At 50.1% G+C, this 24446-nt stretch overlaps 2 protein-coding genes across 7 annotated transcripts in view; one reads left to right on the top strand and one right to left on the bottom strand.

The window, feature by feature from the left end:
* The window catches only part of CTPS1 (CTP synthase 1), a 32675-nt gene extending 18570 nt beyond the window's left edge, over positions 1-14105 (top strand). For all 3 annotated transcript variants that reach the window (XM_005543793.4, XM_005543794.4, XM_005543791.5), the window contains exons 10-19: positions 2986-3074; positions 4135-4229; positions 5087-5149; positions 8022-8065; positions 9413-9509; positions 10222-10277; positions 10360-10456; positions 11009-11153; positions 11700-11793; positions 13204-14105. In XM_005543793.4, coding sequence (XP_005543850.1) covers positions 2986-3074; positions 4135-4229; positions 5087-5149; positions 8022-8065; positions 9413-9509; positions 10222-10277; positions 10360-10456; positions 11009-11153; positions 11700-11784 — 771 coding nt within the window. In that variant the 3' untranslated portion in view covers positions 11785-11793; positions 13204-14105. The remainder of the gene's footprint in view (positions 1-2985; positions 3075-4134; positions 4230-5086; positions 5150-8021; positions 8066-9412; positions 9510-10221; positions 10278-10359; positions 10457-11008; positions 11154-11699; positions 11794-13203) is intronic.
* SLFNL1 (schlafen like 1) lies at positions 337-24446 on the bottom strand. 4 transcript variants are annotated; one of them, XM_074010862.1, is made up of 6 exons: positions 23082-23169; positions 22022-22093; positions 21384-21936; positions 19102-19617; positions 18701-18844; positions 17110-17697 (listed from the first exon to the last, which is right to left on the bottom strand). In XM_074010862.1, the coding sequence occupies exons 3-6, from the start codon at positions 21816-21818 to the stop codon at positions 17575-17577; spliced, it is 1218 nt and encodes a 405-aa protein (XP_073866963.1). In that variant the 5' UTR covers positions 21819-21936; positions 22022-22093; positions 23082-23169; the 3' UTR covers positions 17110-17574. The 4 variants fall into 4 exon arrangements, with proteins under 4 accessions (XP_073866965.1, XP_073866963.1, XP_015306973.1 ...); XM_015451487.4 differs by having other exon boundaries at positions 22022-24446; XM_074010864.1 differs by lacking the exons at positions 17110-17697; positions 18701-18844; positions 23082-23169 and adding an exon at positions 337-1964 and having other exon boundaries at positions 22022-22161.

Raw genomic sequence — 24446 nt, 5'->3', positions numbered from 1 at the left:
CTGTGTTCTGGTCTGTGTCATGGCGGGCAGCAGCTGAGCTGGTGGAATGGTGGGGCATGGCCCTACTTATCTATGGGTGGCAGTAGAGTGTCATGGTTAAGAGCATGGATTCTGTGGCTGGGCGCGTTGGCTCATGCCTGTAATCCCAGCACTTTGGGAGGCCGAGGTGGGCAGATCACGAGGTGAGGAGATTGAGACTGTTCTGGCTAACACAGTGAAACCCCGTCTCTACTCAAAATATAAAACAGCCAGGCGTGGTGGCGTGTGCCTGTATTCCTAGCTACTCAGGGGACTGAAGCAGGAGAATTGCTTGAATCCGGGAGGTGGAGGTTGCAGTGAGCCGAGATTGCACCACTGCACTCCAGACTGGGTGACAGAGTGAGATTCCATCTCAAAAAAAAAAAAAAAAAAAGCATGGATGCCTCAGCCAGGTGACCAGGACTAGATTCTAGCTCTGTCATCTACAAGCAGTGAGACCTAGACAACTTACTTAACCCTCTTTGTGCCTCAGTTTCCACGTCTTTAAAAAGGGATGGTGATGGTGCCTTCCTCCTAGGGTTGTTGTAAGAAGTTCATGAATACAAAGTGCTGAGATTTATGCCTGGCATATGGTAAGTGCTATGTCAGCTGTCTTTGAAAACCCTCCCTTCTGCCTGTCCTCTTTATTCCTTTTCTTCCCAGCCCATCAGCTGGAGCTTTTCAGGAGGAGATGAAGGTCAGAGGTAAAGTTGGGGCTCAGTGCTGAGGTTGTAAACCGGACCCCATGTAGCTGTCCCCACATTAGGGTTTGCTTTCTACTTCCCAGGTGTTTCTCAGCGTGAGAATTTAGTTTGCTTTGTGCTGCTGGACAGGTTCCTGCAGAATGACCTGTTGTACATGTTTTAAGAATTTAAATCCCATTATACAGGCCTGACTTCTTTCTTGCTAGTTCTTTCCATCATTCATTTATTTTATTCACTTGGAGTTAGTCTGTGGCTGCCATGTGTTTGTCAGGTGGCAGAGGATGAGAGATGGATGAAAAGGCAACAGTCTCTGCCTTTAAGGAATATTGAGTCTCTTAGGTAGGAAGGAGCACATAGGAGAGGCTGAACCTGCCGTGGCAGACACATGAGGAAGGCAGACTTCCTCATGGAGGGACACCAGGTCGGGTTGGGTAGGATGGAGAAGGCTTGGAAGGGGCATTCCTATTAGAATAGATAGAGCACGTCCAAGGGCTTGGAGATGTGGAGCCGTTGGAAACACTGTGGATGGAAATTGTGAATTGGAGGCTGTCTGGAGATAGGCTGGTGTGAGGGCCTGCCCACAGTTCCATGAACTGGGCCAAATCTGGGTCTTACCCTGAGGTTCAGGGAACTAACTGCAGGGTTTAGGTAGGAGAGTGTAAAAAAATAGTGAACACCCTAATTTAAAAAGTGGGCACAAGATTTGAACAGACACTTCCAAAAAAAGGTGTAGGTGATATACACGAAAAGGTGCTCAGCACCTCTAGTTGTCAGGGAAATCCATGTACATGAAGTCACGATGAGATCGTGACGCATACCCACTAGAGCGGCTGAGTGTTAGAGAGGCTGTGGAGCTCTTACCTTGCTGCTGGGAGTGTAAAATGGCACCACCACACTAGAAAACAGTCTATCAAGGTAGACATGTGATCCAATAAGTCCATTCCCAGATACTCACTTGAGAGACTTGAAAATATGTCCACAAAAAAAGATTTTTATTCAAATGGACAAATTATTCGTAATAGCTGAAATCTCAAAACAACCTAAATATAGCCTGCCAATGGATAAATTTGTAATGGTTTATTTATATAGTAGAAAACGACTCAGCAATGAAAAGGAACAAACCAGGCTGAACACAGTGGCTCAAGCCCATAATCCCAACACTTTGGGAGGCTCTGCTGTGGGAGGATCGCCTAAGGCCTGTAGTTTGAGAGCAGCCTGGTCACCATAGCGAGACTTCCATCTCTGCAAAAAAAAAAAAAAAAAAAAAATGTTAAAAAAGAAAAGGAACAAGCTACTGATAAACACAGCAACATGGATGTACTTCAAAAACACTAAGCAAAAGAAGCCAGATACAGAAGGTTATATACTATTTGGCTCCATTTATATGAGGTTCTGTAAGAGGCAAAATGAATCTGTGATGATAGAAATTAGATCTGAGGTTGTTTGGGGTAGGTGGTAGAGGGGAGACATTCTGGGAAGATGGTAACTTACATTTTGTTTTGTTTTTGTTTGAGATGGAGTCTCGCTCTGTCACCCAGGCTGGAGTGCAGTGGCATGATCCCAGTTCACTGCAACCTCCGCCTTCCGGGTTCAAGCAATTCTCCTGCCTCAGCCTCCTGGGTAGCTGGGACTACAGGTGTGCGCCACCACACCCAGCTATTTTTTTTATTTTTATTTTTAGTAGAGATGGGGTTTCACCATGTTTGCCAGGCTAGTCTCAAACTCCTGACCTCAAGTGATCCACCCACCTCGGCCTTCCAAAGTGCTGGGATTATAGGTGTGAGCCACCACACCTGGCTCATTCTATGTCTTGGTTGCGGTGGTGGTCACACCTTCATGTGTATGTTTGACAAAACTCTTCAAAGTATGCACTTAAAATGCTTGTATTTTATTGTATGTGAATTATGCTTCAATATGGTAGAAAGAAAAAGAAAAAACCCACAAAAGCTGGGCAGAAGATAGGCTGAGGAGAGTGTCATTGAACAGAAAGCCCTCTAGAGTCTGCTGCAGAGGCCAGATCCTGAACAGAGTAGAGTGCAGAGAGAGAGAGATTTGGGAATTTAATGATTTTGAAGGAAACTGTTGTATTTTAAAATCTCATATTTAAAAAAATTTCAAGTTATTAAATGTATCAAGGTGATCACTTTAAAGCCAGAATTAAGGAAGACAGAACTTTGATAAAATGATAGTATTATTTAAAAATTAAGAAAGCACAGCTTTGAGTCACGAGCCTGCTTTTCTCCCCTGTCTGAACGCTGTCCAGTACATAGATTCTATGGACTTGGAGCCCATCACCTCGCAGGAAGACCCCGTGCGCTACCACGAAGCTTGGCAGAAGCTCTGTAGTGCTCAGTGAGTAGAGTTCACTGCCCTGGGTTTCCGGGGTTCTTTTCATTTGTTTTAATGACAGAGTCCTCTGTTTTCATGTGCTAATAGTAGGTAATTGACTTGTTAAAATATTTTTTAATTATTGGAAAGACTACCTGCTGTCTGATTTAATCCTTTAAAAATGCAGTGTGTCAATATCATTGGATCTGAAAAGCTGTTTTGATTTTGATACTGTTTGCCATATGCATCTATTGATGAGGCTTATTTAACGATTTTTCATCCAGAACATTTGATGAGTACTCATCAGTAGAATCTCATAAATTGTTTTGGCAGCTGTTATTTATAATAGTAAAAACATTAGCAAGAGTTTCTGGTTCACCAGAACAGTTGAATATTACGGAGGTGTACACCTTCTTCTGAGCGTCTCGGTCAGTACGGCACACAGAGCTGATGAAGAAAGGCCCCCTTCTTAGGGGAGCATTTTAAGCCAAGAGGTAAAATAAATTGTTTATATTAATATATGTATTTAAAATTATGGGCTGGGTGCAGTGGCTTATGCCTGTAATCCCAAAACTTTGGGAGGCCGAGGCAGGAGGATTGCTCGAGCCCAAGAGTTTAAGACCAGCCCAGGCAACATAGGGAGACCCTGTTTCTACAACAAAAACAACAAAACCAGCTGGGTGTGTTGGCACATGCCTGTGGTCCCAGCTCCTTGGGAGATTGAAGCTGCAGTGAGCTGTGATCACACCACTGCACTCCAGCCTGGGTAACAGTGTGAGACCCTGTCTCAAGAAAAAATAATTGTGGACAACTGAGTACCAAAGATAGTGCAGGGGCAGTATTGCAGTTATGTGTACTATCTTTTTCCCTTGCAATAAGCATGTTCTTATGTTACAAGAAAAGTCCATAGTTTTGTATGCAGTTTCTAAGTTCATAGTATTTACATACAATTCATTGTCCTAATAGCACAATGTATGGGGTTAATTCATGGCTTCAGTGTCTTGGTAATGGCCCCTTAGGTGGTTATTGCAAGCTGGGCTGGTAGAAAAGGGGAGTTGCCTTTGTGGTTTGTTCTTTTGTGCAGTGGAGTGCTGGTTCCAGGAGGATTTGGTGTTCGAGGAACCGAAGGAAAAATCCAAGCAATTGCCTGGGCTCGAAATCAGAAAAAGCCTTTTTTGGGTAAGGAGCTCTGCAGTGCAGTCTTCACTTAGAGTAGGAAAGAGTGGGGAACGGTGCCACATGGGGGCCGATGAACAAAGTGGGGGGTTACTGAAACGTGCTGTCTTTGTGGATAGGAGCCCCAGCAGAAGCCTTCATGTTTCTCTTTGGAGACAAATTCAGTCTTTTAAAATGGAAAGCTTATTTATGCTTATGAGCTTACATGTAGATGTTGTGGAATTTTGAGAGAATGAATTGTGAATTCCTGTCCATTTAATGAACCCAGCTGTTTGCAGCACACGTGATGTTGAGTTTTACATCCGCTCACTTGGCACAACAGCTGACTGTAATTGGACAAAATGATTTTGGATGCCTCCTGGTGCTGTACATTTTAGTAATTTTCAACTTGAACAACTGTAAATAAAAACTTAGAGAGGGTAAGAAAACTTGAATTTTAAAGTACTGAGGCTAGGCACGGTGGTTCACACCTGTAAACCCAACCCTTGTGGAGGCTGAGGCAGGAGGATTGCTGGATCTCAGAAATTCGAGGCTGTAGTGAGCCAAGATTGCTCCACTGCACTCCAGACTGGGCAACAGCAAGACCCTGTCTGGGAAAAAAAAGTACTGAATAGAATATCACTTACTTCTAAAATCAGATGACTTTGCAAATCTAGAATTTTTATCTACTTTACATGCAGTTTTTGAAATCTAATACAAGTAAAGTGTAACAGCAGAGGGTACTTGTTCATAGCAGGAAGTTATGAGTTTGCGATTATACTTCTCCAAATAAAGGACACAAAGGCCATTGCAGAGACTGCTGGGAAAAGTAGGAGCTGCCTTTTCAATGGAGCTTTGTTTGTTTTCCCCCCGACTGGAAGGTGTGTGCTTAGGAATGCAGTTGGCAGTAGTTGAATTCTCAAGAAACGTGCTGGGATGGCGAGGTAAGTGTGCATCAAGACACTCATTCAATTCCCACTTGTGTATTTCTGGAGGATATGAGGCCTGTTGCTGCCTGGGTGATGAGGAACTTTGGAGAAGGGCAGGCCTGGGTTCCCAGCACCTCATGGTGTGCTGTAAGGGAGCTGCTTTGCCTCTTGCGGAACAGCATGGTTCCTCCACGCAGGAAGGAGGGAGCACAGCCAGACTCCCTACTTTGCCTTCTGCCCCTGTGTTCATATTCTTGAGATTCTGTCACTTTGATCACGGTGGCCGCCATCCTGAAGCTGGTGCCTGGTGAGAAGTCGTCGTCCTAAGTGAGGCTTGGGCAGTTATTATGAGAACTTGGGCTCTGGAGCTATTGAACCTGGGCTCAGATTCCAACCTTACCACTTATGGATGATTTTAAGCAAATTACTTAGCCTTTATGGGTCTCTGTTTTTTCTGTAAAATGGGAGTAATGATGGTACGCACATCACATGATTAAGGGAGATAATGTATGTAAATAGTCTCTAGCAGTGCCTGGAAAATAGGGAAATGCTCAGATAATATCAGCTCTTCGCCTAGATGTGTATTACTACGTGACAGACCTCCCTAAAACTCAGTGGCTCCCAACAGCAGTGACTTCTCAACTCAGTATTCTATGGTTTGGCTCAGTGCATGGGTTTTGGCTGCACGTGGTGTAGTATCTGAGATCGTACACTCCTGCCTTCCTTTCAGCTGTGAGCTCAGCCCAGCAGGGATGTCAGGATGCTCTCTCCACCTAGTGGCTCATCATTCATTAATCCAGCCCAAGCTTCCTCACACAGGGCGGGCAGCTGGCTTCCAAAATGACAGGCCTACTGTGCAGGCACTTACCAGGCCTGCTGATACCACGTTGGCCAAAACAAGTCATGTGGCCAAGCCCCGACTCAGGGGGCAGGGGAACACACATGAGTGTGAAGACTGAGCATGCTGCATTGGGGCCACCCATGGACTAGTCCATCACAGCCCATTTATTCTCTGTAACCCACCCGACAAATACTAGATTTTCAGAAAGACCTTGTAAATTCTGTGGAAAATAAACAAAGTAACCTGAAGGAATGTAAAAGCAGTTTGACTTTATAAAGTACAAGTGACTCTGGTGGCCAGCATATGGTTTAGGGCTGGGTTTCATTCACCCTTTCCCTGAGAGGCTGCTTCACAGTGACCTGGGGGTGTGGCCCAGTTTGGTAGATGGCATGCCCTTGAGTGCTGGCTTCTGAGTCCTAGGAGGCACTGTCTTACCACCCGCCACCCCAGAGCTGCCTTTCTGGGCTCCCTGGATCCTTCACAGCCGAAGACCTCTGCCTCTCACTTAGGTTCCCAAATGGGTAAGTGCCTTGGTGATGAGCTTACACTTCAGTTGAGACTGGACCCTGGCCAGGAGAACAGTGCCCAGCATTCACATAGTAAAAGGAACTTGGTCCTTTGCCTTTTGGTCTTTAGTGGTTTTGCTTTGGTTAGATGGTAAGTTCAATGAAGAACAGAAAGGTTGAGTTGAAATCAAGTCATTTCTGACTGAGCTATTGAGTGAAACAGTTGAGTTGGGCATTGTATTAGCTGCTAAAGATGAAAGAAGTATTAGAAGAAATAGTACTTGTTCATCTTGGAGAGACAGAGTCTGAAACATTAAGACAATATAAAAACTTGGCCAGGCATAGTGGCTCAGGCCTGTAATCCCAGCACTTTGGGAGGCTGAGATGAGTTGATCACTTGAGGCCAGGAGTTCGAGACCAGCCTGGCCAACATGGAGAAACCCCATCTCTACTAAAAATACAAAAATAAACCAGGTGTGGTGGTGTGCGCCTGTAGTCCCAGCTACTTGGGAGGCCAAGACATGAGAATCACTTGAATTCCGGAGGTGTAGGTTGCAGTGAGCCAAGATTGTGCCACTGTACTCCATCCTGGGTGACATAACGAGACTCTGTCTTAAAACACAAGCAAACAATATAAGAACTGTCACAGGCTGGGTGCGGTGGCTCATGCCTGTAATCCCAGCACTTTGGGAGGCCAAGGCAGGCAGATCACCTGAGGTTGGGAGTTCGAGACCAGCCTGACCAACACGGAGAAACCCCGTCTCTATTAAAAATACAAAATTAACTGAGCATGGTGGCGCATGCCTGTAATCCCAGCTACTCGGGACGCCGAGACAAGAGAATTGCTTGAACCCGGGAGGCAGAGGTTTCAGTAAGCTGAGATCACACCATTGCACTCCAGCCTGGGCAACAAGTGTGAAATTCTGTCTCAAAAAAAAAAAAAAAAAAAAAAAACTGACATAAAGATGCAGTATCTAATTAAAAATTACTAGGTTATGCCATTAGTTTTAATTTCCCCATTTTGTACTGATTGACTTTCCAGAAAGAGTTATACTTAATGGAAAAAAAATCAACTGTGTGTGGGCTGAGCATTTTATGTATTAAAAATGCTATTTATTGCCGGTCTGGTGGCTTGCACCTGTAATCCCAGTATTTTGGGAGGCCAACACAGGAGGATTGCTTCAGCCCAGCTGTTTGAGACTAGCCTGGGCAATATAGCCTTTGTCTCTCTAAAACACGAAAAAACATTAGCTGGATGTGGTAGTGTGCCCCTGTAGTTTGACCTTCTTGGGAGGCTGAGGCCGGCGGATTGCATGAACCTGGGAGTTCAAGGCTGCAGTGAGCTCTGATGGCACCACTGCCCTCCAGCCTGGACAACAGTGAGATCTCGTATGGGGATGAGGTCAGGGGGATGCTATCTTCAGTATTTATTATAATCAATGATCTTAAACTGAGGAGGGAAGTTGTGTTTAGAGCTTAGCAATGAAACTATTAATCACTTTTGTTTGTAACTGTTTTCATAAGTATTTTGGTATTTCAGATGCCAATTCTACAGAGTTTGACCCTACGACCAGTCATCCCGTGGTGAGTCAAGTGTTTGAACCTCCACAGGGCTTAGAAGGGTGTGGAGGGGGCGTTTATGAACGTGATTGATGATTAGAGACAGGATGTGAGACCGCTTGAGTCCATCCCAAAGAACCCTGAGATAGGAAAAAGTTTTTGTTTTCATTACGTAATTCCCCCCTAATCTTTCCAATTGACCACAGCAAGTTTTTAAGACAGATACCAGCCCAGGAAACTGGAGGAGATTCCTGATTAAAATTATTCTCCATCCCTCCTCCCCTCAACTCCTAGAACACGGTGTAGATACTAATATGAGAGCCTGCATGTGTGCTTACTGTGTGCTAACTGCTGCTCTCACTGCTTTCATCTGTCTATTACATATTAATTCATGGGATCCCCAGCCACAGTCCTGGGAGAACTGCTGGGATGGAGCACTGGTTGGCTTAACCGTATCCAAAGCTCTTCCGGGCTGGCGTACCTTGCGTTGGATTTCACGCCGAAGGCCTATGGCATTCTCAGCCCGCTGTACTGTTATGCACATGGAGGAGGGATGATGCCTTTATTCACCTTTGAATTCTCAGACCAGGGTGACAGGGATGTAAAGGAAAGGGCACTTATTTACGTTTTTCAGCATTCAGCAAATGTGGATGCGTACTATGTGCTGGGACTGCCCTTGTCACCGAGGACACTGTGCTAAATGGACACTGTGCTAAATGAGATGGACAAGGTTCTTGATCTCACGGCACTTAGATAGCATCACTGTGTTTGTTGACCTGAAATTGAACTTTGCAGATACTAAGGCCTCAGGAGTGGACCAGCAGATATTTTGCAGCATGGGGCTTTGGGGTCGGGAAGAGCAGGGCACAGAGAGCCTGGAGGTCAGAAGGTGCCTGGGAACGCTGGGCTGAGAGGTGGACTGGGCCATCAGTGTATGGCCCACCCGGTCCTCAGATGCTTGCTAAGCTGCAGGGTGCTAACTCCGCATCACTTGCCTTTGAGCAGTCATCGGGCTAGCTGGGATGATGACAGACATGTTACGACACATCCAGTCTGTGTCTGTGCTACTGTATCAGTCTTTCTGAGGATGTGATGTTTACGTCCACAGTGCTGGGGCGGGACTAGCCCGAGGAGGGGCTGCTGTGGTCCTGTCTGCAGATCAGGAGGACAGGCTGAAGGACAGAGCCTCCACCCAACCGAGGTTACAAATGCCAACTGGGAGGCATTTTCTCCTGTGACAAAACGTCTCATAAGGAAAGCCTGGAGAATTAGAGCCTACTCACAAGCCTTTGCCACCCACTCAGCCAGGGAGGTTTCTCTCTAGCGGAAGCAGAGTTCTGTAGTTGGTGTCTGTTTTCTGAACATCTCCAGGTCGTAGACATGCCAGAACACAACCCAGGGCAGATGGGCGGAACCATGAGGCTGGGCAAGAGGAGAACCCTGTTCCAGACCAAGAACTCAGTCATGAGTAAGAGCTGCCTCGCGCTGGCCCAGCCTTTGGCTCTGCGCGCCCAGGACTTGTCTTAGGGTGGTGCCGTGGCTTCGAGGAGCAGGCTGGCTTTTTTTTGTTTCGTTCTTGCTTTTGAAGTTCTTTCTTTCCTCTCTTATTCATACCCTTTTAGGATGCACTGTAATAGCCATAGAAGCAGTGTGGGTCTTAGAAACGCCACTGGCAGTGCAGTCAGACTCCTAGGCATGGGCGCCTCAACACAGTGAGGCAGTGAGGTTACATTCATCCTTAATTGGTTACTTTCCTGTTAAGACCAGCCATATAAATTGCTGATGTTTGGCAGTTTTTGTCACACAAAAATGGCAATTTCATATGATTCAGCCTAAGTAGATTCTGTTCTAATAATGCCGTTTCATGCATCCTGATTTGCTTTCCAAGGCAGTTTTCTAGCAGCAGAGTGCCCATGCTTTGCACTCACGTGCTTGAAGGTGGTGGTGAGAGTCTTGTTTCTGTTATGGCTTTCTTTAGTGTTGTCAGAAAGAGTCAGAAGCCCAAGAATTAGTGTAAACTGTGCTGTTAAGAGCAGGTGACCGTAGCAGATTCATAGAAATAGCCCTCAAAAGACTTGGCTGTGTAGATGCTGAAAAGTAAAGTGGGAAGGAGGATGTCTTTGTGAATGCATCATCCTGTGAGATAAAGTTCTCTACATGCAGCCCGTTTGTTTTGCCAGGGAAACTCTATGGAGACGCAGACTACCTGGAAGAGAGGCACCGGCACCGATTTGAGGTGAGGATTCCAGCTTGCTCCTGGTACTCTGGAAAGACCGTGAGCTGAGAGACCAGCAGAATTATTGTTCATGCCTCAACAGGTGAATCCAGTCTGGAAAAAGTGTTTGGAAGAACAAGGCTTGAAGTTTGTTGGCCAAGATGTCGAAGGAGAGAGAATGGAAATTGTGGAGTTAGAAGGTGATTATTCGGGCAGTTTTATTTAATGGAAAACTTAGTAATCTTGGCATATGGGAAAATACAAAAATGTTATCTTGTTGCTCCTAACCTAACAGAATTAGGAAGCAGCACTGTCTCATGAGGGAAGGGGTCTTGATAAACATGGGGTCTGGACCCTGGAAAGTTCTTTCTGGTACATGGCCTTACTCAGGGAACCATTTAACTTCTGGCCGCAGTTTCTCCTTCTCCAAAATGCTTGGAGTTGGTACTAAAGCTGCTTTAGCCCTCTCCTGAACCGCAAGACCTCAGTCTACAGAAGTCCTGGGAGCCAGGGTCTGGGATGGGACTCTGGACAGGAGGCCTTCAGCCAGGAGGGGACAGCACAAGCAGTGCTGGAGAAAGGGTGTCAGATCACTCATGCTTTGAGGTTACCTTTACCTAGATTGAAATGAGAAAGTCAGTTTCAGATTATTTTAGGGCCTATGGAAACAGGAAACATTTAAGCAGATTTTGTTCTTTTGCACTTTGTGCATAACCTTCACAATGAAGCTGTTTCTTTTGAGTCTGTTTCAGATCATCCCTTTTTTGTTGGTGTTCAGTACCACCCTGAGTTCCTGTCCAGACCTATCAAGCCCTCCCCACCATACTTTGGCCTCCTCCTGGCCTCTGTGGGGCGGCTCTCGCATTACCTCCAGAAAGGCTGCAGGCTCTCACCCAGGTAGGTGCACTCTTTGCTTCAGTAATCCATTCGTCTTCTCTAGTCCTTTAGGTGGTCGCTGATTCATTACAGCAAAATGTCACAGTCAGTCATAAAAAAAAAGCCACAGGCGCCTGGGGTGAAAGTTTCTTCTCCTTTTCCGGAGCTTTCTCACGGTGCTTCCCTGGCGTGTTGGCCAGGTCCCCTTTCTGCAGCATCTGAGCTCTGGTGGTACTGACCAGATCACACTTGGCGTAGGACCCTCTGGTCCATGTTAAGGGGAACTAGTTTTTCCCGGGAAGTAAGCCACAACCCGGGGAGGTTTATGTCCCATTGCCACCTTTATCCAGAACCAGTACTCAGAGTTGGTGGTAGGGTGTGTGACTGAATGTATATCTTTTGTAGCTAGAAGAAGGAAATCCTTCTGTAGTTTCATACTAAATATGTAGCAAACAGTCTTTCTAATTCCTGCCATGTGCAGACAAGTGTCCCTGTAGGAACTGTGGCTGTAAAAACAGGGACGTAAAGTGAGTTTTTGATGGGAGATGATGCATCTGAATTCTACAGGGACACCTACAGTGACAGAAGTGGAAGCAGCTCCCCTGACTCTGAAATCACCGAACTGAAGTTTCCATCAATAAATCATGACTGATCTTGTAGTGTAAGTGCTATTTTAAAGTTTTAGTTTTTTTAAAAAAATGGTGATGGCACATTGTGATTGCAAGAATATCGTGGAAGTTTAGGGCTGAAAATTTTTATCTGTCAGGAATGATAGTGGTGAGGTCTTGAATATAATCCATAGGTTGAGAGAGAAAAGAAAGAAAGGAGTGAGGTCAGTGCGGGTATCAAATGGGCAGTCCTTCCTTCACATTGCCGTGCACCTCCCAGTCCTGCCCTGGGGATGACAGCTTGGGGAGCACGGTCACTGGGCAGTTGTCTCAATACTGATTACTACATTCTGGTGCCAGTCTGACCAGTTCTGGGGCCGGGGGTGGGGAGGGTCTGAATTCTTAGGCCCTATTGTTTGACGTAGCTAAAAATTTGGAGATCTTGAAGGAAGAGACAGATATGACAGTGTGGCACTTGTCATTTCTGCAGAGCCTCAGGTTTTCATCAGGAAGTACTTTAAAACTGACACTGCTTAGAGAACAGTTTTTTGTTGATTGCTGCTGCTTCTGGAATTCCTTCAAAGTTGGAACAATTGCCAAACAGACGTCAAATGTTTGCCTATTAAGTGACAAGACTTGTAGGTTCATAAAGTGCAGTAACTGTGGGCACTGCCACGAAACGTAAATGTCCTCTAGGATAACTGTGTGGACCGTGTTGGCAGAAGTACGCGTTCTGCTGGTGAGGTATCAAATGAGGAAGTGTCAGTTGGGAATCTGGGGTCTGGAAGGAGAACCAGGGGTATGGGTGTGGCCCCACCGCTCCTGCCCTAAGGCCTGGGCAGGGGGACCTCCCTGAATCCTGCACACAGTGTGTTCATCACCAGTGGGTCTCTGGTGCTGGGTCCGTGCCGGTCTGATCTGCTGATCACAGCTGTTTCCCTCCTGCCTTGGTTGGTTGACCCCTGTCCTGGGATAGCCTAAACAGGTGGTGGGTAGCATGAGAAGTTAGTGACAGGAGGAGAGCCTGTGTGCTAGGTAAGCATTGAACACAGACGGACTCATGAACCCTCTGACCAGGGGGTTTGCTATAGGCTGTTTCACAGTCTAAGGAGCTGGTATAACAAGAATTGTTACCAGTAAAGGAGGCAGATATTTGGTCCATTACATGGAATTCTGACTGCCTCGCAAGTAGAGAATTGCCCAGTAGTGACACTGTGATGAGGTGCTGTGGAGAAAGAATGCTTGCATTGGGTGGTTGTAGAAGTCGATGTGTGAGGTCTTGAAAATGTGATTCTGTAGGAATTATAAATGTAGTGTCTAATTATTCCTATTAGGCGCCTTCTACTGCTCTGCCATGAAAAACAGGCTTCGTTTCCCATGGCAGCTGACTAGAAATTCTAACTTTTCTACTTTAATGTACATCATATAATTCCCACTTTTTTTTTTTTTTTTCTTTTAAACAGGATGATTCTTCAGGAGACCCTTCAGACTTGGGTAGAGTTTACAGCTCTGACTTTACACTCGGCTTTGGACACTTTCTTTAAATTATGTTTTTATTAAGATTATTTTATTATGCGGAAAGGTATTTGGGAAACTTGTCACTTGCATGTCCCATCATGTGTACTGGCTCCTCTGTGGTGTCTGCCTGTTGCGTGACACTCTCCTTGCAGTTCTTGAGTTGCGGCAGACATCGGGATGGGAACTGATGGTGGGTGGGGCTGCAGAGTGCCCCATCGGTCACCTGGTTTCTCAACTACCTCGCGTCATTGCAGATGCTAGCGCGTTGCCTGTCGCTTTCCCCTGGATGCCTAGACCGTTATAAAGTGTGCCACATGGACTTACTGAGCATGGAGAGAGGATTTTAGCTAGGATTTGAACACTTGGTGCTGGGAACCTCAGGGTGTTGCTTGCCACTAAGCCATGAAACCAGAGACAAAATCTCTATACTGCCCTGAGTTGGGGGGATTCTCAGTGCCAACTGTGGCTGGTCCTCGTCATCCAAAGGGACGGTCAGTTTGGTGTCACATGAAACACCAAGATGTCTGTCTCTGAAGCGTGATTTTAAAATCCCCATGCCTGTGGCTGCGCTTCCTGTTGCTAGGGCTGGGAAACACTCCTTGCATCAAGGGGTCACTTACAGAACAGAGTCTTTTGGGGAAACTTCCTCTAAAACCCTCTCATATATAGACAGCTTTGACTCGAGGGTACGTTTTTCTTCCAGGATGGTGTTACTGCAGTTGAAAGGGCAATATGAAGTTATTTTCTTAATGTGACCTAACGATAGGCACAGCTATGTGCTCCTATATTCTGGCCAGACTCAATGTGTACTCTAACTTAAGAAATAAATAAATAATGCAGAACAAGAGACATGCTTTGCTTCTCATTCTGTTTATGTCATTGGCCAGATGGGAAGCGTCTGAGCACGGAGCTGGTGTGCCTGTGTGCGGTCACCTGAATTGTCAGTGCCGGGTGCTCCTGCAGGTGAGCAGCCTTGAGTCAGCAGACGACCTGAGAATTTGTTTAAAAACTAAGAAATGAGGCTTTCTTTTTAATAGGAACCAGAATTTTTCATAAAGCTTCAAATACGGGTTCTCAGCATGTAGAGCGAGATGAAAAGGTGCATGGGTGCTGTTTATGCTGCTTCATGACTGAGAAAGGGGAGGGATAAGCATGGTTTAGGAAGGTGGTCGTCTCCTCTGCCAGGCACTGGATGTGGGTACCCCATATACACAGCCAGTGAGCCGCGGGCCAGACTATCTTCACCAGCAGAACTGCTTGTTATGGTACTTTGAATGAAGCTGATCGAGCATAATTCTAACCTCTTCTCCCACCTGGTGGTACCAGGAGATACTCTTCATTTTAAATTTTATTTATTTTTTGAGTTAGGGTCTCTGTTGCCCAGGCTGGAGTGCAGTGGCACAAGCACAGCTTGCTGCAGACCTCCTGGGCTCTTAAGATCCTCCCGCCTCAGCCTCCCAAGTAGCTGGGACTACAGGTTCACGTCACCATGCCCAGCTAATTAAATTTTTTATATATATAGAGAGACAGGGTCTCGCTGTGTTGGCCAGGCTGGTCTTGAACTCCTGGCCTCAGGGCGGTCCTCCCACAGTGCAGGGATTACAGGCATGAGCCACTGCACCTGGTCAATAGTCCTTTTTTTTTTTTTTTTTTTTTTGAGAGGGAGTCTCGCACTGTTGCCTGGGCTGGAGTTCAGTGGCGTGATCTCGGCTCACTGCAAGCTCCACCTCCCAGGTTCAAGTGATTCTACTTGCCTCAGCCTCCCAAGTAACTGGGATTACAGTTGCCTGCCACTATGCCCGTCTAATTTTTTTGTATTTTTAGTAGAGATGGGGTTTCACTATGTTGGCCAGGCTGGTCTCGAACTCCTGTTGTGATCTGCTCGTCTCGGCCTCCCAAAGTGCTGGGATTACAGGTGTGAGCCACCGCATCTGGTCCTCTTTTTTAAAAAACATTCCCCAAACTGAGGGTCTAACATGCCGATTGGTGACGTCGTGGCTCCCCACAATGGTTGGGTGTGTGGGTGGCGTGAAAAAGCCTCCCAGTAATTATGTTCCTGCCCCTACGTTTAAGATCACTTTGATCAGTTGTCAAGTGCTGGCCACAGATGTAAGGTTTCTGAGAAAAGAGATCCCAAATGACTCTCCAGGGCTTGCAAAGCCCAAGCAGCCCCGCCAGCCTGCCTGTGGCAGACAGGATAGGGCTGAAGCTGGATTTACAAGAGGGCAACCTGTATGCCCAGTGTTTACTGACCCGTCCCCAGAGGCTTCTCCCTGGTGGGGAGGAAAGCTGGTCACATTCCTCATTCCTTTCTTAATGTGACCTAACAATAGGCACAGCTATGCGTAACTTCCCTTCAGTAACTTCCTTCAGTCCAGGGGGTCTGGGCAGGTTCTTAGCAGTCCGGAGCAGCTGGGCTGAAGCCTGACTTCACCCTTCCTTTGTAGAAATCTGCTGTTTTCCCCCCAAAAACATTTCCAAGGATTGTGGTGCCTGGACTAGTGTTTAGCAATGGTACCGGGACTGTGGAAGGTGCTCAGAAACGCCAGTCCTCCACCTTCTTGAGTAACACATTTGTATAGTTTTCAAGCAGCCTTGGTGACCTTGGGGCAGCTTGGGGGGTGAGCAGCAGGAGTCTGGGAACCTGCCACAGTATAGGTGTCCGTGATCACACTGGTCCCTAGAACCAGCATGAATGGCAGCTGAGGCAGGCGTTGTGTGCTCTTTGCTAAGTGGGAAAACCAGGTCTCAGAGCAGTTGTGATGGCCCAGGAGATGTCACCTGGCTGGTGAGCGGAGGGGCTGGGGGTTCCAAAGTTCTCATCCGTATCTGCTCTGTGGATATGGCCAGGGGTCTCAAGTTTTAGGAGATAACTGACGTGTGTTCTATGGAACACCGGTCCTGTGAAATGCCCTGTTCAACACGGTTTGGTGATTTTCTGGTGGCTCAGACCCCAAATTTAGGAGTATCCTTAATTGTCTCACCAGCAGGTATTTATTGGGTATCTACCACATGCCAGCCATACCCAAACCCCTGTCCCCCAGAGCAGGTATTTAGTGGGGGAAACACCAAATACAAGCTACAGAGTGTGGCAGTTCATAGATGGAGACCAAGGGTGGAAGTGAGCAGGGGAGTGGCAGTGCTGGGAGGTGGTGTCTTTAAAATAGGATGGGTGGGAAATTAAGCATGGACTTGAAGGTGGAGTCAAAGGAAACAGGCTAGCGCAGAGGCCCGAGGCAGGAGTGCAAATGAAACAAGTTGGTGGGCGTGGCTGAAGTGGCTTGCACAAGGGGCGGAAGACATTGAGGTGGGGTGGGCTAGGTCGTGGAGAACCATGCGGGCCATCGTTTGGGCTTTACTCTTGAAGTGGAGATTTTGGAGGGCTGTGGGCATAGGCGCAGCATGAGTGTGATCAAACTGGCTTTACAGCCTCTGGCTCGGCTGGTGGAGACAGCAGGAGAAACCAGAGGCAGGAAGCCGCAGGAGTCGTCTGGTTTTGTTTGTTTTAAGCTAATGGTCTTACTGGACCAGAGGGGTCTTGGAAAGGAACTGAAACCCTTAGTGTGAGGTGCTGCTCTGTGCCACAGCTGGCATAGACACAGGGCACTGGCCTGATGGTGACAAAATGCCCCTGCCCCCGGCCATTGTCACTGTCTTATAGCACAGAGGCATAGCACTTTGCCCCACGGTCCCTGGTCTTTAAGACACAGCTGGACTGGAGTGTGAGGCTGGGCTCCCTGCCTTTCTGGTCTGTTCTCTGCCTCCTGGACAGAGGTGGGCTGGGCCTGGGACTCATGACCCTGCAGCATCTGACCGGCTGACCCAGTGTCCTAGAAAGAACCATTCTTGTCCCAGGTGCATGTAATTTATTAACGGAGCTTTGACAATCACAAGTTCCAGCAAGTCAGGGGTGGGGGCTGCAGGGTGGCCTCTTGCCCTGTAACCACAGTCACCAAATATGCCTCGCCATCTGTGAGGGGCTTTCCTGGAACGACAGATTCCCTTCTGGCACTGTCCAGCCAGCTGGAGTCACAGGCCTCAGCCTGGGCCAAATGAGCGTTTTAGGGAGAGGGACAATCCACGTTCTTTCTAAAAGAAAGGTCGTTTGGGGACAGGCCTGAGAGCAATTTCTTGGCTACACAGACTGGGGGCTGTCAGGGTTGAAGCCACATGGGCTCCTGTGTCATGTTGAAGGAGCCCCTGTCGGCCTCTCAGCAGCCTGCATGGGCTTTACTGGGTCGGCCTTAGGCTCAAACAGGAAATTCCTGGGTCTCAGGTGGAGAGCGCCGCGCCATCTTGCCTGTTCTCCAGGGCCCTCACAGGACACAGCAGGTGCAGGACATAGGCCCGTGCTGCTGCAGCTGCTGCTGGAGCTGCTCCTTCTCCATCGTCAGCACCTTCACCCTCTCTTCCAGCTTGCCCAGCTCCACCAGCCACCTCTGAGGGGACATGGGAAAAGCATGTGGCCAAGCCCACCTGGTCTTGGGCCTGTCCATCCTCCCCTCCACCTGAGGCTGAACTGAGGGAGGAAGGGAAAGCCCGGGAGCCTGGGAGCTTTCTCAGCTAGGGGGAAAGTCAGGCCCCTTGGCCTGCTGCCACCTTCAACCAGGAAGGTTGAAAGCTGCCGGCTGCCAACCCTGGAAGGGAGCCTCCTGCATGCTGGGCAGGCCATGTCCCTCCTCACTGTTGGCCCTCTTGTCCTCCATTCTCCGTTTCCCTCTTGAAAAAGCTCTTCCTTGGGACTGTGTCCTGCCCCCTCCACCCCTTTAGGGCCTCCCCTAAAATGCAGTGTATAGTCCTTGGGGTTTTCTGGTGATGGCTCAACATTCTAATCTCCTTGCTGTCTCAGCCACTCACGATCGAGTGCATTAACTGCCCAAGTAGAGGGTGAGAGGTTTCAGGCACCTCTGAAAAGGGGATACTGCATATTTTTTTTTTTTTTTTGAGGTGTCTTGCTCTGTCGCTCACGCTGGAGTGCAGTGGTGCAATCTCGGCTCACTGCAATCTCTGCCCCCGGGATTCGATCGATTCTCCAGACTCAGCCTCCCGAGTATTTGGGACTACAGTTGCCTGCCACCATGCCCGGCTAAGTTTTATATTTTTAGTACAGATGAGGTTTCATCATATTGGCCAGGCTGGTCTCGAACTCCTGACCTTGTGATCTGTTCACCTCGTCTTCCCAAAGTGCTGGGATTACAGGCGTGAGCCACTGAGCCCAGCCACTGCATAGATTTTTAAAAAGAGAGGGCCTGGGCCTCTTCCCACCAGCTGCCTACCGAGTGGAATACGGAATGTGGTGTGATTTTAATCCAACCCCTTGGGTTAAACGGGGTGATGCAGGGCCCAGGGAACCATGGTGGCTTGCCCTGGGCTGCTCTGTGTGACTGAAGAGGCCTGGGGTCAGCTTCGCCCCACCCCACCCACTGGCCTTAGCTTCCGTACCTGCCTGCACCACTCCTGGATGGCGCTGGCGGACAACGGGCCCTGGATGCTCCCGTCGCGCCGCAGAAACACCTCCCCCTGGTCTGTCTGGTAGAGTTGCGGCTGGCTCTGGGCCTTGGGGGTGTGCACGGTCAGGCGGATCACCTTGGAAGGGGCAACAGCAGCTCTGGAGGCGCCACCCTTCACAGTCGGCAGCCGCCATCCTGCCAGGCCGCTCAGCATTGCTCACTGCTTCCTTAGGGCAGGCCGGCAGGGCTGGCACAAGGGCCATTACCAGCCTCTTCTCCTGTGGCCCCCAGTCCCGTCCCTGCCCCAGCACTGCCTGGCAGGAGCGCAGGCCATCGTCTTATTGAGTGATGACAGATGACAGGCCTGGAGGCCCTCCTGTCCTGCAGGCTCACCTTGAGGGGGACGTTGGTCTCCGAGGTGCTGATCACAGGGACGAAGGTCAGAGTGTAGGCATCGGGAAAGACCTGAGGCTTGAAGCCCTGCAGGATGGAGTCCACCAGCAGGCGTGCGCGGTCCTCGTCACGGTGGCTGCAGCGGATGCCCCGCACCAGGCCGCTGTCCTCCACTCCCACGAGCAGGCTGCCGCCCTCGCTGTTGAGGAAGGCGCACACATAGCGCCGCACGTGGTGCTTGAAGGCCAGGCTCAGGTACTCACCGCTGCCCCGCTTGAACTCCATGTTGCGAGTCTCGCTGCCCAGGAAGGCACCCTGGAAGAGCTGGTCCTTGCCCACGATCTCGTGGTGCACAATGGCACTGTCGGAGCACACGCCACTGGGCCGGCCCTGGCAGCTCTGCAGCTGCCAGGCTTGGGGCCTATCAGGCAGCGTGTGCGTAGGCCAGGCGGGCAGCGGGACGCCAGAGCCTGGGTTGGGGCCGGGGCTCAGGCCACTGTCCTCCTCCTCCTCCTCCTAGGGTGGGAGTCAAGAATGAGTGTATGAGTGTAAGGGTCAAGCCAGAAAATGGGAGCCCTGACCTTGAGAAGGACTGCAAGAACCCCCCATCCGGCCCCTGCTGCGGCCTGACTCTCATGGGCATCCTGATGCCGCTCACCAGGCTGAGGGGCCTGGTTCTGCCCACCCTCCTGCAGCCGAGGCAGGAAACCCTGCTGGATCGAGGGTTCCTGTCAGTGCTCCTTTCCCTGCCGAGCTGGGCCCTTCCCAGGTGAGCTGTGGGATGCCTGGTGGGGAAGAAGAGATTTCTGCTTCCCAGGGCTGGGTGCTGGGACACGTGTGGGCCCATTTTTTCTTACTTGGGTTGCAGACAGGCCCCTGAGGCCCAGAGCCAGATCATTCCAGCAGGTATCTCAGCACCCTGTGACAGAGCTGCAGGACCCTGAATGGAGAGGGACTCCCAGGTACCCACCCACTTCCTGATTTCAAACCTTTGCCCACTACTTTCTGGGCTATTGACAAGTCCACCCTAATCTCCACTTCCTTCTGCGCCTCCGGAATCACCTTTCGTGGTTTGGGCTCTGCTCGAGGGCTCGGTGTGAGCCTCCTTGGGGCCACTTCCTAGTTTGGGCCTCCCCAGCCAGCCCCTCTCTGACCTCCCTGCTTCCAGGCTCACCCTTTCCTGTCAACCCTCCTTAGTGACACTAACTTCAAGGCAGATTGTTACTCCTCACAATCCTTTCATGAGCATGGGCTGGGGTGAGGAGACCAGGGCACCTCCCTACCAGCCCTGCAGCTCCCCAGAGAAGTTGAATTGATCAGTCTTAGAAACAGGATAAACGTCATACAAATGTGAAATTGAGTTGAAATGTAAGCCACAGAGCCTTTTAGTTCTGCAACAGTTTAAACACCATCATTTTCACACCAAAAGAAAAAGAAACCAAAATCACCTGTCTCGTGGAGTGACCTACCCTAACGTCCCATGTCCCACCCAGTAAAGCCAGCGGTTCAGCCTTGCCTTGGATAGTCTTGGTGACCTGGCCCCTACCCTACCTTCTGGCCCAACTTCCTTCCTTAGCACCCCCTGCAGCCTTTAGTGGGAGCTCCAGGGCCACCAAATGGTTTGCCCTTCTGCAGACACCACAGTCCCTCTAAGCCCCCAGGTTCCTCTGCATATTCTGTGTCCCTGGCCTGGAATGTCCTCCCCCACAAGTTCCTGTCCAACGCCCTAAGTCCCAGCCTGGATTTCACTTCCCCTGTGAATCTGTCCCCAGAGAGCAGGGCAAACCTTCCTGTGTCCTCTCACAGCTCTGAGCGCAGCCACCTTGCAGCTCTGTGGGTGGCTGTCCGGCTCTGGCCACAGATGCAGGGCTCCTTGGGGCCTGGCTGGGCCTCTCATCCCTGCCTTAACTCCTGGCACAGAGGGGGTGTTCATGATTGTTAATTGAACAAATGACTTGGGCCAAGGGGAAAATTAGGGCCCCTGTGTCTTCTAGGGTCTCCCAGGCCCAGAGGCTGGAATGTAAAAGGACCCAAGGAGGAGGCCCCCTCGTGGCCTTTCTTCACACAAGCATCAGGCTTGAGGCAAACTCAGTGTCTTTTCCAGAGAAAGCTGGCAGTACCAGTGACAAGCCATGGTCATTTGAGTAGCAGCCCCCAAGTTTGCAGATTTGTCCCTGCTTCCCCAGAGACACCCCTCCGTCCCCACTCTGCAGGCCACTCCCACCCAGAGTCTCTCCCTTGGGGTGAGGCTTTGGAGCTTGCTTGGGAGAAGTCCCACTTACCTCTCTGTGGCTTAAGGGCCCTTGGGCCTCACTCAATAGCAGCTCCTTCCCACGGGCTGCCAGCTCCTTGAGGATTAGGTGCTCCTCCAGGGCTGTCTGCAGGCGCCAGGGGAGGGAGGCGAGGGTGTCCCTGCGGACAGTCACCTGCACCAGCGCATAGGCCTTCCGCGGCCGCCTCACCACCTCGATGTGCTCCCGCGCCACCGGCATCTCCAGCCGCTCCAGGGTGTCTCGCAGCAGGCAGGCGAGCACTGGCACTGAGAACTGGGGGTTCAGATGGCCCACATAGAGAGTGTGCGCCGAGGGAGCCTCCTCGAGGTCAGAGTACTCGGTCAGGGACTGCTCTGTGGGGAGCTCTGGCAGGGACTCCTCACCCCAGGACTCCGTGAAGGGCTCTGACACCTGTGTTTGCACCGATCTCTTCATGGGGGTCATGGGAAGGCTCTCCCTGGGAAGGGGTTCCAGGATTCCTCACTGCTGGCTGCTTCTCCAAGGGTCTGTGTTTTCAGTGTGGCTTAAGGGCTCCCAGAGGACTCAGGGAGTGTCCCGGCTCCTGGGAGGCACAAAGATTGGCAGAGGCTGGGCAGGGCCAGAGAGAGGGAGGGCAGAGGGCAAGCAGGAAAGGGCCTGCCACCCACCTGAGGCCTAGGATGGGAAAGCGGAGTCAGATGGACTGAGCAAGACACAGGGCCTGTGGGAAGACAGGGGATCTGCCCAAAGAGTGGCAGAAGGGACCGGCACTCAGGTCTCTGAGAGCTCCACGATTTCAGTGGCCCCAGGGGTCCTGTCTTCCTTCCCCAACCCACTGGCTAGGGGCCTCCTAGGTACCCTCAGGGTTTCCTGCCTACCGGAAGGTCACTCCTGCCTCCAGGCAACAGAGAAACCCTTTAAAAAGGGCCTCCTGGAGAAGAGGCCTTAACCCAGGACTCTAAGGACTGGCTGGTGGCCCCACTGCAGCTTCTCTGCCTGCTCCAAAACCCAATGTGAGACCATCGGGGGCTCTGAAACTAGGCAGCGCTGGGGCAGAGGCTTTTAGAGCAGACGATCTCATGCTTTTTGGCACACTGATGAAAGCTATGGCCTCTCAGAAAAATGGCCTTTACATATAAACACTTAAGGGGGCTCCTAGACCGTAAGAACTCCTAGTCTAGAATGAGTCCTCCATTTTCGGTCCAGAGAGCAGAGGTCAAGAGGAGCAGAACGAGGGTTGGAGTTGGGGCCCTGGCACTCCCCACCCCAAGTCCAGGGAGCCTCTGTCCTGAGCTGTGCACATATGTGCACACACCAGCCCCTCTACTGCTCCCCACACACCCAGCCTGCATCTTCTCAGATGGAATCCTTGAGGCTGTCGGCCTGGCGGCATTCAGGTCAAACAGGAAGAGGAGGAGAGGAGAGGCCTATGACCTTCATGTCCTGGTGGCTCCTGTGGGAGCATGGGAGGTGCCTGCCCTGAGCTCCCATAGCCCCCCGACCCCGGCCGGTAGCTCTCAGGGCACTTGGAGGCCTGGCACAGGGACAGCCAGAACCAGGCTTATAGGAAGTGGGCGGGGCCTGCACAGCTACCTTTGTGATCTCATGAGGCTCAACAATGCCTTCTTGGCCAGACACAGGCAGGCCGGGTGTGGGAAATCCAACAGGAAAACTCAGCTCCCTGTGGGCCCCGCCACACACTGGAAGCAGACCCAGTGGCCCACCCACCATGCAGTTTGGCTGTGGGACTCCCTTCCCCTGACAGCTTCCAGAATTCGAGAGCTGAAGACACTTCCCCCGCTCTGTAATGTCTCTGCAGGCCCCAGTTCCCATGCAGGTCATCTGTTGCCACCTCTTTCAGCGCTGCTGCCTAAAGCCTCCACCTCCCTCTTCAGTCACCAATCCCAGGCTCTACTGAGTGCCGACAGGGCCCTGCTGCTCCCAAGATGGAGCAGGAGGCACATGGTGGGCTCCAGGGTTCCCCCTGAGGCCAGGCCCTTCTCTGTGCTGGAAGCAGGCTGCTGTCCAGAAGAGCCCTGAAAAACAGGTCAGGCACAGCTATCTCTTTGGAAAGATGAGGTTGTTACCTGCTGTTTGAGAAACCAAGACATGGGGGACACACCAGCCTTTATCAGCACAGGACTGACCAGTGCTCATCATTCTGCAGAAGGCCAGCAGCACTTGCCCACACTGCTTCTGGAAGCCCCGACTGGGGGCAGTAAGGACGGGGCCAGAGTTAGATGCTTCAACTAAGGAAGCTGTTTGACAGCATAGAGAAGTTGCCTTCCTTGCAAGCAGCCTTTCTGAAGATGTTACCAAATGTTTGTTTCCTAGGCAGTAGTTTGGGTAGGGCACTCAAGAAGAGAGGCTATGGTGTGCAGGGAAGAGAGGGGCACAGGCCTCAACTGGTGGCAGTGTGAGGCTCTGGGGGGAGTGCGTTCGGTGCCCTCTCCTTGCCTGCCCAGGCAGCAGCCAGGTTGGACTCGGCTCTGTGTCCACAGCTCTTAGGGTTAGAGAATGAAGGCTCCAAGCTCCCCCTGCCTCACCCCCTCTCCCTCAAGCCTTTCTTGCCTCTGTCATCCATGAGGTGCCCTCACAGCAACTGAGGCTATAGCTGTTTTGAGATGGCCAACTCAAGTCGTGTTGAACTGTGCAGACACAGCTGGCCAGGAGAAGCACCTTGACAGACGAAACACCCGAACAGGACCAGAGGCGTTCTCCCTACTTACCTAGAGGCCTTGCTATTGGGTGGCTGATCTGTATGACATTTCCCAAATTGACTCCAGTGCAGAAACTTTGCCCACTCTTCCTGGCAGTCTCTTTAAGCCACTGCATCACGTATTTCTCTGGTGCCTTTAACAGCCTTCTGTGAGCTGAATATCAGTTCTACTTCGTTTTGGAGATGGGGGTAAAAATTGTCTTACATGGTAAGCACTAAATACATTTATGAACCATCTTTTAAATACATAAATATAAGATAACGGTTATTTACGGTGTCTCTGGCTCTCTAGTATTGGGTCATAGTATTAGAAAGTATAGGTCCTCTGCAGGCAGCTCGCGGTGGTGGGTTCCGAGTTGGGGGATAAGCAACCC

This window comes from Macaca fascicularis, chromosome 1, assembly GCF_037993035.2.
Source record: "Macaca fascicularis isolate 582-1 chromosome 1, T2T-MFA8v1.1".
Lineage (NCBI taxonomy): Eukaryota > Metazoa > Chordata > Mammalia > Primates > Cercopithecidae > Macaca > Macaca fascicularis.
Note: the sequence above shows the minus strand (reverse complement) of the source record. Positions and strands in the feature narration are given on the sequence as shown.